Raw genomic sequence first — 12,873 nt, 5'->3', positions numbered from 1 at the left:
AAAGTTGATGTCGGCTGAAGGATTGGCTCTACGGTGGTTGGAGGACAGACTTGGATGGATGTATACGTTTTGCAGAGTGCGGCTTCTCTGTGTCTCTGCACACCGAGACGCTCTTGTAGTGTGTGTAGGCTTCTCCTGAGACCGGAGGGTAGGTGGACCATTCAGGCGGTGTGGGGTTTTGGGGTTTGCATCCTGCGCATTTTGCAAATGACGTTCTTTCGGCTCAATCAGAGTATCCCTCCCTCAGCCTGTTTTCTGGGGGTTTCTCAGATGGTGAAGGAGGTACAGATTATACGTTTTTGGTGTATTCTCAAGAAGGTAAAAAAAATAAAAAAAAAATCCAAATTTTGGTCATAGAAAGATTGAAACAATGGGGGGATTGACTAGATCTTAGAAGTGTGTATAGCACTGGAATGTCAAATGGAAGTCAAAGGTGGTCGACCCACTTTCAATCAACGTCATGCAACACTATGGTATAGAAATGGCTCAGAAATTTAATGTAATTTCCTTCAAACTGACAAATCAAATAGTTACCGTTAAATTTTCAGGTTATAATTATGATATAACGTCAGTATCTTCCTTATCAGTGCTATGTACAATTAGGATTATGTCCATCATTTTGGACAGCTGGATGCTGTGCCCGTGTGATGTTGACGGGCGTAGAGTGATGGGGAAATGTTCCAATAGTTTTTGATCATCTGGTTGAATAAATCTTTTATTAGAAGGATTAGTACCTTATGCTATTAGATTTAAAAGGTGACTGTTTAGATGATAAGTTCCCAAAGTCGTCGTTCATTTTCGATAGTCTCTGACATTTCTATCTGCCTATATGGAAAAAAAAAAAGGTCAAAGACTATATAGGATGTAAAAAAAGGCCTTTGGACAAAATGTCATGTTGACCTTTAGAATATGACGACTAAGGTTGACCACTAAGTCTGTTTCAGGGTTTTTCGCCTTGTTTTTTCGTTCCCATTACTGGTGTGATGACGCCTCTTGTTTTTGGTTGGTCAGCTCTCGTCTGTTCCCCCAAAGAGGCATTTTCTGGTGGAAATTGGAGACCTGTGGAGTCTACAGTGACGGTTTTTGGTTATCTCGTTTGGCTACTGCTGCCAGAGTGACCGTACCTAGGTGTATTCCCCGGGGATCCCGTTAGCCATTAATTGACGCAGTTCCCAGAATAACCGCAAGTGAAGATATTTATTTATGCCTCGTTTGTATTGATGCAGATTGGCACTAAATGTGTTACTATCGGTCTGTAGCTCATCAAGACAAACTGTGTCCTTGTCAGAGGATAATGTCGGGAGATGAATAGATTCACAGTTAGTAATCTCCAGCTGAATTAAACATCGCTCCCTAGATACCTTCTCTATCACAAGAAGCATCGAGTCAAAGCTGCTTTTATTTAGAATGCAGCATAGATTGTGGGAAAATGCAGCGTTAGATCTCTCTGTAGTGGGAAATAAGAGCTACGCTTCAGTCTGCAATAATCCCAGAATCACCATGCAAAGGAAGATCATCATCAGCTACTTATATAGCGCCACTAATTCCGCAGCGCTGTACAGAGAACTCCCTCACATCAGTCCCTGCCCCATAGGAGCTTACAGTCTAAATTCCCTAACACACACAGACACACACACACACAGACACACACAGACAGACCGAGAGAGACTAAGGTCAATTTAATAAAAGCCAATTCACCCACTAGTATGTTTTTGGAGTGTGGGAGGAAACCGGAGCACCTGGAGGAAACCCGCGCAGACACGGGGAGAACATACAAACTCCACACAGATAAGGCCATGGTTGGGAATCGAACCCAGTGCTGTGAGGCAGAAGTGTTAACCACTGAGCCACCGTGCTGCCCATGTTCAGCTGACAGTCTGCAGGTAAATTCTGCAGATAGGGTTATACACAGGTATAGCTGTGCACTTAGGATACGGTATACAGGTGTAAGACATTGTGACCGGATTGGCTTACTTCACCACCCGCTCTGTAGGAGGGGGAGGGGGGGGGGGGAGGAACGGAGGGATGTTCTTCCTGCACAGTTTTTCTGTCTTTCTTTCTCACCGTCCGTAACCGACTGTTACTGACCCCTCCTACTGGTGTCGCCCTGCCACCAGACACTCGCCGACTGCGAATGCCAACTGCACAGTAGATGTAGAAGAATCTTGCGTCTCTCTGGGGTAGCTGGTATATCTGCTGCAGCGCCTCTTTGCTGTGGGCTGGCTGGTACCTCCTGCCCGCTTACTATGGATCAGGACTGCTGGGTAGCGGGCAGAGCGTTGACACAGAGACGCTGGTTTCAACACAGGGCAGTCTGGGTACGGATTAGAGTGTAAGCTCTTATCTGTTGGTCACAGGATACAGCAGGTAATAGTCACAGACAGAATCTTCAAGCAGTGATGTTTATTTGCTCAATTTGCTCCTTTCAAGTCATAGCGCCCCTTGCGCTTGTATATCCTGCGCTTCCGTCAGGAGTACATACACACATTTATAAAGGGTACGCCTGGCATAAGTACCAGTTTTTTTGAGCTGTTTGCATCCCTAAATAGGGACGCCAGCAAGTTTTTTTCTTCTGTGTGTCTTTTCCTACGTACGCCAAAGGCAGATATATATTTCCACCACTAAATGTTACGTGAAACAGTCTAACTTGCATTTCCTGTCCATTTATATAGATTCATTTTTAACAAAACAGGTTTTTTTTTCACAGCGGGTAGGTGTGGATATGGTATAAACCTATTTATAACCTATTTGCAAGCTCTTTAACACCTGCTTTGAGTGACTCCGGAAGTATGAAAAATGCTTCTGTTTCATCATTTTCAATTGTCACTTTCCTAAAACACAAGTTTATTTTTAGTAAACGAACCTCCTACAGGATCCCGCATTTAAACTCGTTCGTTAAACTGCTACATCTTTGTAAAACAGAAACCTGCGTCTGGTAATCTGAATGCCACCGCCTTAAAGATTTACATATTTGAATTCTTATTATCGACTTTCCATGGTATTGTGTTTAATGATGATTAAGGTTTAATACTAATTTGCATTTTTCTTTCTTTTCAGTTGTCCATTTTGGCCCCTTGTTCCTGCAAGTAAACGAAAATTCAAATCTGTCTATAAATGCGTCACTCCCAGAAGAACTCGTCGATGTCTTTCCAGTAAATAATACCTTGGCTGAACCAGCGTCGTCGGCAGCGATGACCCCTCAACATCTGGATTCAGTAACCTCTGTGGAGCCCACGAACACGGCCTGGCCTCTTTCCAGTGAGGCTGTCCTACAAGATGATGTCTTATTAATGCCAAGCCTTACTAGTCAGCTGCCCCTATCGTTGGCCACCACTCAAGATTTACATAACTCAATGAAAACCGAAGTATCGGACATCATTGAATTAAGCTCCAATGTAATGGAAACATCTACTGCCATTCAAGTCATACCACTCTCTGTGGTTCTAGAATCAAGTCTATATAATCAATTTCATTTTGTTTCTGAAGAAAGCACGATTGTTCCACAGCTGGAGTCGATTAGCGGTCTCACACAAGTGCACTGGAGTACCAAAATATTTCCATCCTCAGCAGAATATTCAGAAGTTTCCTCCACAGATTATGGAATCCAAAGTTCTGTGGTTGAAAGTTCCTCGTCTGGACAAATCTCCACGTTTTCTCATTTTGACTCCACGGTAGAAGGTACATTGGTTGTTTCCAGCTCACCAGAGGCCTCTCTGACAGATCAATCATCTATCCTGGAGAGTAGCATGGAAATGACAAGTATGGCCATCACCGAGGATGCCACCAGCATTGCTACCAAAAATCCTTTGTATACCATGTTCTCAAATCTAGGGCTTATTACTGCATATGATTCAACCACCAGCCCTAGCGTGACTTTGTTAATGACTCCTTTACCCATTTCCTCTGTAGTAAATGAAGTATCTCAGAGTGAAGTTCCAGATGTTTCAGAAAGTCTCTTGGTGGGAAGCAAGGATAGTACTTTAAGTTTGGTCGAAAGTCCAGTGCCGACTGTTATTTCTCAGTATGAGCAGACACTGGTCATGCCTTCTTCTACATTGTCCTCTGATTTTATGTACACTCTTTGGTGGTCAGAGGATTACCTGGAAACAATAAGCATCAAACCCTCAGGATCTATGGAAGTTAGGCCTACCAGTGTAGTGTCCGACAAAGAGTTCCTAGTTGAGTCCACCATTGAAGTTGTCGATTCTGTTTATTCTTCAGTTCCAGTAGTTCCCTTGACTTCAAGTTATATGTATATTTTGAATTCGCCCATGGATTCCACAGGACTTGTTGACTCCAGTCTTACTGAAATGCAGATGGCCACCGTATTTCCGTCACAAAGCTTAGACCTGGAGACGCATTTGACTTCTCTAGTAGACTCTACTAGTTTATCGCCCTCGCTTACGGAACTGCTTGTGTCTTCTATGCCATCTGTTGAGCTTGGGTCAACTTTTACTACCCCATCAATACCAATATGGACACCATTCCTTGACAGTTCTGTTTTTGAATCTATGAACACAAAAGAAGCCCCTGCATATGTTCTGACTGAATCTGGCATGTATTTCACCCAAACCGTATCTCCTGTGGTAGACGTGTCTGAGGAAATGTCCAGTTTGGCCTCCAGCTATCTCTCAGTGGCCACCACCCCTGATCTTAGCAGTATGTTTTCTTCATTACCAGAAGACTTTCCCCTCACGTCATCCAGTGATTTATCGGAACTTGCACCTCAGAACTTTTCCTCTATGCTTGCAATATCTCAGTCCATGTTCAGTAGCTCTATGTTGGAGATACATTTTACAACGCTAGTAGAAACCGTCAGTGGTGAGGTCATGCCATGGCACACCTCAAATGCCACTTCACTGTTCTCCTTCACTCCATCGTCTAGTGCTGACTGGACAGAGAGAAGTTCAAGTGTCTTTTCAGAGTCCTCAAAGATTTGGGAGGGGACACCTACCATGCAATCCGAATTGGACCTTCTCTATACCTCAAGTTTCTCTGGTGCTACCACTTTACTGCCTTTATTGTCATCAACTTTACTGAGTGCTGCCACACCTTCCTTGCCAACCTACTCTTTTGATTCTGATCATACCAGCAGTGCTTCGATTGAACAAATTCTTCAGACCTCAATGCTCACCATGGGTCCTCTACCGACAGAACTACCGATGTCCATGTCTACATCTGTTTTGGACACCTTGGAGGCCTATACCTTGCTTTTTTCAGTAAATACATTGCTAACAGGCGGCATTTCACCTGTTCCGAGCTTGTCGGCCACTTCCACCATAAGCTTACCACTCACAATAAGCTTGCAATCCACTTTAAACTTGTTATCTACAATGAACTTCACAGCCACTTTAAGTTCGCCATCTACCTTAAACTTTTTATCAACTACAATCTCACCGTCTACAGTAAGTTTACCGGTGTCTTTGAGTACACAGCCAACTCAAACCTTGTTGTCTACATTGACTTTTTCGCACACTCCAAGTAGCAGCCTTTCCTCTTCCACCACCCATCCGACGACGGTGATTGCCACAACTTTTATACCAACTACTTCCACGTCAACTGTTTCTCATAACACACAGGGTACAACCACTTCAACCACGGCCAAGTACGTAACCCCTGAAATTACCACAACAACTTCTCCACCTTCTGTGCCAGTCACGCCTCCCTCTGGACTTACAGCTTCATCTTCTCTGACCACAACTAGACCCATCCTGGTGTGTGATGTCTCCAATCCAGAACCGTATCTGGTTACCACGGGTAAGTAGCCTGGTCTAACTGATAATCTCTTTTTTTTTTTATCACACCACTGGATGCTAAAACAATTAAACGTTTTGGAGTGGGGAGATTATATGCCTGGGAAATTCAGATTTCTGGCAATATATATTCATCATCTGGAGAAGGGTGTGATGTTACACCCCCTTACAACAAGCACAGTGCTTGTGGCACCCTCAACTACCGGTATACTGTCCCCCGTCTCATGGTGTTGGAGTCCTTTGAGATAGCCGTCCAATCAGATCTGCCTTTGACACCCTAAAAAAACCAAAACATTTGAACCTTAATTTGTTTCTGAAATAGTTTCAGTGGACACTTTCTAAAAGTATTTGGAGAAAGAGTAGTGAGATCTTGGAAAAAGCTCAAAGCAGATGAAGTAGCGAAAGAGGAATTAAATACACCCCGGATAACTAAAGGTCGAAAACCATTATTAGGTGAAATGGGCAGGTTAGATGGGATGATTGGTCTTTATCTGCCATCTGTATAAAAATATTAATTAACCCGTACCTTATTTTTTTTCAGTTTTGTCTCGTGGATCAAACATTGAGAACATTACAGAATCAATCAAGGAAATTCTAACGCTACATTTTAATCGTTCTGTTGAGCTGGAGGTGAGTGTAATAAACCGACTTATGGTCTCTCTGGGCGCTGGCGCTATGTTACCCCAGTGTACAAATCTGGTCTGTGCTTACGGATCACTTGTCTATCACCACAACATGCCTAACCCTCGGCTTGACATCTGTGCAGAGCGCACACACAGATCGCAGTTTTACAATCTTGAAATGTTGCATTCCTGTGTGTTTATGGGTTTTGCATTTTCTGTCTGTTAGACATTCCTCTGAAGTGTTTCATCTTTCATTTGCATTGTAATTTAATGGCTACTTAAAGATCGGTGGCAGAGACACCCAAAAAGGGACCTGATTTTGCTGTGGCTGAGCAGCTGCCGTTTTCCCCGTCACATCCCGCTAGGGTGCTTCAGTAAGAGGCTACTGATTTGTCAACTTGGAAACCATCTTCAAAATAGTAATGTCCACTCATCGCAAAAGTCATTGATCAGACTAAATTTCTTGCTGCTCATGAATGGAGTTCCTGGCTCATCAATTTTTCCCATGTGACATCTGGTGGCAGACTAAGAGTACTGCATGTTTAACACTTTAATAGAAACATAACGGTTTGCGAAACCTCGGCAACGCGTAATGATGCATTTCCCGACGTTTGCGGGTTTAAGTTTTCGACCAGAAATGCAGAGGACGTAAACTGTGAATACTTCACTTCAGTCGGTCTTACAACCACCCCCTTCAGTAACTTCAACTTTTATTGTTTTCTCTTAAAGTACTGCTCGATTTGACCTCATTTAGGTATTAAATTTGACATTTTGTGCGTTGAAAGGTTATTTTTGTTGCATTGTTAATTACGTTTCATTTAAATAATCTCATCTTGCAAAACAAAATCTCTCCTTACTCTGCTCTCTCCTTATACTGCTCTCTCCTTACTCTGCTCTCTCCTTACTCTGCTCTCTCCTTACTCTGCTCTTTCTCTCCTTACTCTGCTCTCTCCTTACTCTGCTCTCTCCTTATACTGCTCTCTCCTTACTCTGCTCTTTCTCTCCTTACTCTGCTCTCTCCTTACTCTGCTCTGTCTCTCCTTTCTCTGCTCTCTCCTGCTCGCTCCTTTCTCTGCTCGCTCCTTTCTCTGCTCGCTCCTTTCTCTGCTCTCTCCTTTCTCTGCTCTCTCCTTTCTCTGCTCTCTCCTTCCTCTGCTCTCTCCTTTCTCTGCTCTTTCTCCTTGCTCTGCTATGTCTCCATACTCTGCTCTGCTCTCCTAATCTGCTTTCTCTCCTTACTCTGCTCTCTCTTTTTCCTTATTCTTCTTTCTCTCCTTACTCTACTGTCTCTCGTTCCTTACTCTGCTCTCTCTCTCCTTACTCTGCTCTCTCTCTCCTAATCTGTCTCTATCCTTACTCTGCTCTCTCTCTCTTTACTCTGCTCTACTAATCTGCTCTCTCTCCCTCTCCTTACTCTGCTCTCCTAATCTGCTTTCTCACCTTACTCTGCTCTCCTAATCTGTTCTTCCTCTCCTTACTCTGCTCTCCTAATCTGCTCTCTCTCCCTCTCCTAATCTGCTCTCTCTCTCTCTTTACTCTGCTCTCCTAATCTGCTCTCTCTCCCTCTCCTTACTCTGCTCTCTCTCACCTTACTCTACACTCCTAATCTGCTCTGTCTCTCCTTACTCTGCTCTCCTAATGTGCTCTCTCTCTCCTTACTCTGCTCTCCTAATGTGCTCTCTCTCTCCTTTCTCTGCTCTCCTAATTTGCTCTCTATCCTTACTCTGCTCTCTTTACTCTGCTCTCTCTCCTTACTCTGCTCTCTCTCCTTACTCTGCTCTCTCTCCTTACTCTGCTCTGTCTCTCCTTTCTCTGCTCTCCTAATTTGCTCTCTCTCCTTACTCTGCTCTCTTTACTCTGCTCTCTCTCTCCTTACTCTGCTCTCTCTCCTTGCACTGCTATCTCTCCATACTCTGCTCTGCTCTCCTAATCTGCTTTCTCTCCTTACTCTGCTTTCCTTACTTTGCTCTCCTTACTCTGCTCTCTCTCTCCTTACTCTGCTCTCTCTCTCCTTACTCTGCTCTCTCTCTCTCCTTACTCTGCTCTCTCTCCTTACTCTACACTCCTAATCTGTAGTGTCTCTCCTTACTCTACACTCCTAATCTGTAGTGTCTCTCCTTACTCTGCTCTCCTAATCTGTAGTGTCTCTCCTTACTCTGCTCTCCAAATCTGCTCTGTCTCTCCTTACTCTGCTCTCCAAATCTGCTCTGTCTCTCCTTACTCTGCTCTCCAAATCTGCTCTTTCTCTCCTTACATTGCTCTCCTAATCTGCTCTCTCTCTACTTTGCCGTGTCTCTCCTTACTCTGCTCTCTCTCTCCTTACTCTGCTCTCTCTTCTTACTCTGCTCTCCTTACTCTGCTCTCCTTACTCTGCTCTCTCTCTCCTTACTCTGCTCTCTCTCTCTCCTTACTCTGCTCTCCTTACTCTGCTCTCTCTCCTTACTATTCTCTGCTTACTCTGCTCTTTCCCCTTACTCTGCAGTCTTGCGCAGTCTTTCCATAACTCTCTCTGTGCCAACAAAGACTTTTAACTTGACGTAAATACTGTTCACAATTACATATTCAACAACCAGTTTGAAATATAATATATTATTTGACAGTATTTATATGTTTTCCTCTTATAGCTTTAGAGCTGCCTTCGTTCTACCTATTTATTCACAAGGATATTATAATTTTTTTATTTAAATGCAGAAATATTTTTGAGAGTGTTTTGTGTATTTTGCAGTAGAATCACTGTAATTCTTATGGCTGTTTTATTAATGATTCTACAAAGTTTTTGATGATCTGAGAATTATTGTAGAAGGATTTTTTTTTTGCTCTTTTGTCCCTTATGAGAATATGACTCTTAGAATGTTTATATGACGTGAATAAAGCTTCTCTGGCTGATACAAACTCCGGTGCTGGGATCCTTCCATCCCCCAGGAGGGGAGACGGAGGTTGGGAGATGCTGCCCACTCCTCTGGCATTAGTTTACAAGAGAAACCTGCAATCGATTTTCTAGAGGGCTTTAGGAAAGTGTTTCCACGCAGTCGCCCGCCCATCGCCCTCTGTGACGCTGACCTGGATTTGTTCTGTTGAATGAGGCAGCTGTTACACATTATTGGGATCGCAGTAAATTTGGGAGGCGTGCCTGTTTTGTTGTTTTACCCGGAAAAAGGGAGCGCCTCTAAGTTTCTGACAATATCTAGCCCCTTCCTGTGGGTCCAGTGACAGCTGCGGCTGGAAGCTTGGAGAGGATTTGAGAACAGTTAGTGGGAGTGGGAAGGGGTGGAAAGAGCTCGCCAGCCTGTAGAACTACAAGTCTCATCATGCCCTCCTAGTCTGTAGGTGGTTTCTCACCTCTGCTATCGAAAAAGAAAAGCATTATGAAATATCTTTGAAACATTGTAGCTCAGATTCTATTGCTCAGAATTAAATCCACTTATTTCCAAGCAGAGATCACTGGTGCAGACTAAACTCCGGCTGTGACATCCCGTCTTGGGTGTAGGACCAATATGTTTGTCTCTGGTGTATAGGATGTGATCGTGGTTTTCACATCCAACAGCTGGAGGGGGCGATGAACCAGCCCCCCCAGAATGTAAAGCAAGAAATTCCGCCTATCAAATTGGACGGTTCTGATGAAAACTATTTAGATAAATAATAATAAGGATTTTTTTCAGACTTGGACTGTGGGAAGAAATGTTTTGTTTAGGGGGACTGGTTTATTGACGCTCCCTCCATATGTTGGATGTTAAAGGAGTGATGACACCATTTTTTGGAAAGGATTTTAGAAAAGCCCCCTCTATCCCTAAACCCCAAGACCAGCGAGGCTAGGGGGTGTCCCTTTACCCTGGGGTCCAACTAAGGCTTCACCCACGGTTCAGAAACTCGCCCACCCCTGGAACAGAGGGCATTGAAGGTTTTCGGAAGGCTGGAAACCCCACAAAGTTACGGGTAAAAAGTTGCCTGTTCCATTTTTGAACTAAAGACACTAAAGAGAAAAACAACGCTCATGTCCCTGAATCCCCCATTTAAATGAACGCGTTACCGCGCATGCCCCATCAATAAAACGCACAAATCCGCGTTATAGAAACGCCTGTATGTCCGAAGCATAAAAGAGAGGCGCTGTCTGTTTTCTGAAATAACTGCGATTTGTCTGGATGTGTAATTTTGTTTCCCCGCTTGTAGTAACCTTGGAAGATCTCACATGTATTATTCACTAGGCAGATAAATATAGAAACATTCATATACATTGTAGATCTTCCAGAGCGAGCGGGAGATTCCTTAGTACATGACATAGAAATGTGTGTGTGGGGGGGGGGATAGTGTTATGGTGTCTCTGGAGAGGGGATGTACGAAGAGTACAGCTGAAATCCTCCCCCGTGGGGCCCTGACTGTAAGTAATTGTCTCCTTCCGCCAGCAAATTTCCGGAGTGGATCAGAGTTTTTAAAGAGACAGTGTACTGAATGTCCATCATGGCAGCTCACACTTCTGTTATTAAACGCAGAATGTATGTTTACTGAACAGCTCCCAAAAACTGTGCGTGTGTATAGGTATATAAACAGTGGCCATACGCACATCCGTATTTATCAAGGAGCGGATGTAAAGATGTTAATGAATATGGGTCTAGGGGCCTTATTCATTAAGGATCTTAACTTAAGAAACTTCTTATTTCAGTCTCCTGGACAAAACCATGTTACGATGCAAGGGGTGCAAATTAGGTTTCTGTTTTGCACATAAGTTAAATACTGACTGTTTCTTCATGTAGCACACAAATACTTGATAGCTTATTTGTACACTGAAATTTAATGTTGATATGTGTGCTACATGAAAAAAACAGTCAGTATTTAACATTACTAATTTGCACCCCTTGTATTGTAGCATGATTTTGTCCAAGAGACTGAAATAAGAAGTTTCTTAAGTTAAGATCCTTAATGAATCAGGCCATAGGTCCGCTCTGCTCTAACGGACAATACGCTGCAGAATACGTCCAATGTTTATGCGAAATATAAAGTCCCTCAGAACACACACACAAAAAACAACAAATTAATTAATGTCACCTGTTAATAATAATGGGCCTAATTCATTAAGAAAAGTTAATCAAAAAATTGAGGAAGTTTTCTTTTTTTTTCTGGACAAAAACATGTTTCAATACAAGGGGTGCAAGTTAGTTTATTATTTTGCACATAAGGAAAATACTGCCTGTTTTTCCATGTAGCACACAAATACCTGATAGCTTCATATTTACACTGACATTTAAAGTTGATCTAGGACATGCCCTACCCCAAATATAAATCTGCCGTCACATTTTATATTTACCTCCCCCTCTAATGCAACATGGTTTTGCCTTAGTTACTTTTGTTTAACTTTCCTTAATGAATCAGGACCATAGTCATTAAAAATGTAAAAATGTTTTTCATCATTCATTTTTTTTCTCTATAAAATACATTTATTAGAATGTTATTAATGTTTACTGTACATAAAATACATTGTTACATTTGCCCCTGATTGCAGACACATGTTCTAGCTGTACACACAGCCGTCATCACTAGTAATCAGCACTTACACCGGAGCGGTAGCTGCTGTAAAAGGTTCGACAGAAAAACCCGCACCTGAGAGTTTCCCGAAGCTTGAATCGTTGCTGCGGTCTGTGGCGTATTGTCCGGTTCTGGGCACACGCAGAACGATTGTACGCAATATACGGCGCGCAGCGGCATTTACGCTCCTTAATGTCTGGCCCAATATATTTTTATATTTCCCTTTGAAATTTTGCATAGTCTGAATGTAACATTTTGCCCCCGCGACTGTAAGCTCTTAAGGGCAGGACCCTCTTCCTCAATTACAGTCTTTTTATAAGCTCCTTTTGCATTGATTACTTTTTATCTACATATATATACAAGGATACATGCAGATTTCCTGCAATGAAACTAACAGTAAGTGATATAGAAGGGAATTATTTAAAAATAAATATAACAATTGGTCTGTTCTTCCCTGAGCGCCAACAACAGATTATACAAAGGGTTTGGCTTGTACTTAACGATGCGTCTGTTTGGTGCACAAATCATGTTCCTCTACACCAGTGTTGACTAACCTGTGACACTCCAGGTGTTGTGAAACTACAAGTCCCAGCATACCCTTCCAGCAATAAGCTGCTATATATTGGCAAAGCATGCTGGGACTTGTAGTTTCACAAACATCTAGAGTGTCACAGATTAGCCAACACTGCTCTACACTCACAGCTGTCCCTGCGGTCCTCGGTCGTCACCCAACAGAACGCGGTGACCCAGACGTCCTCCGGTAGCAACAGTTCATCCACAGAGACTAATTCTGGATAAACAAACAAACCCTATTAATAAAAACTCGGATACACAAATAACACATTTTACGAAACACACAACTCCAGAGAGAACGTCTGTACTGAGAACGATACAGCTTGTTATATATATATATATATATATATATATATATATATATCAGGGCCTAATATTAAGACTATGGCTTTGTGTTTCCTCTCCGC

The 12,873-nt window shown here is 42.8% G+C and overlaps 1 protein-coding gene across 2 annotated transcripts in view; it reads left to right on the top strand.

The window, feature by feature from the left end:
- KIAA1549 (KIAA1549 ortholog) overlaps positions 1 to 12,873 on the top strand; it is a 48,346-nt gene that overhangs the window by 19,511 nt on the left and 15,962 nt on the right. For both annotated transcript variants that reach the window (XM_075210642.1, XM_075210641.1), the window contains exons 2-3: positions 3,058 to 5,757; positions 6,295 to 6,383. In XM_075210642.1, coding sequence (XP_075066743.1) covers positions 3,058 to 5,757; positions 6,295 to 6,383 — 2,789 coding nt within the window. The remainder of the gene's footprint in view (positions 1 to 3,057; positions 5,758 to 6,294; positions 6,384 to 12,873) is intronic.

Source organism: Mixophyes fleayi, chromosome 4 (assembly GCF_038048845.1).
Source record: "Mixophyes fleayi isolate aMixFle1 chromosome 4, aMixFle1.hap1, whole genome shotgun sequence".
Classification (NCBI taxonomy): Eukaryota; Metazoa; Chordata; class Amphibia; order Anura; family Limnodynastidae; genus Mixophyes; species Mixophyes fleayi.
The sequence above is the reverse complement of the archived record's forward strand: the minus strand, read 5'-3'. Positions and strand labels throughout refer to the sequence as shown.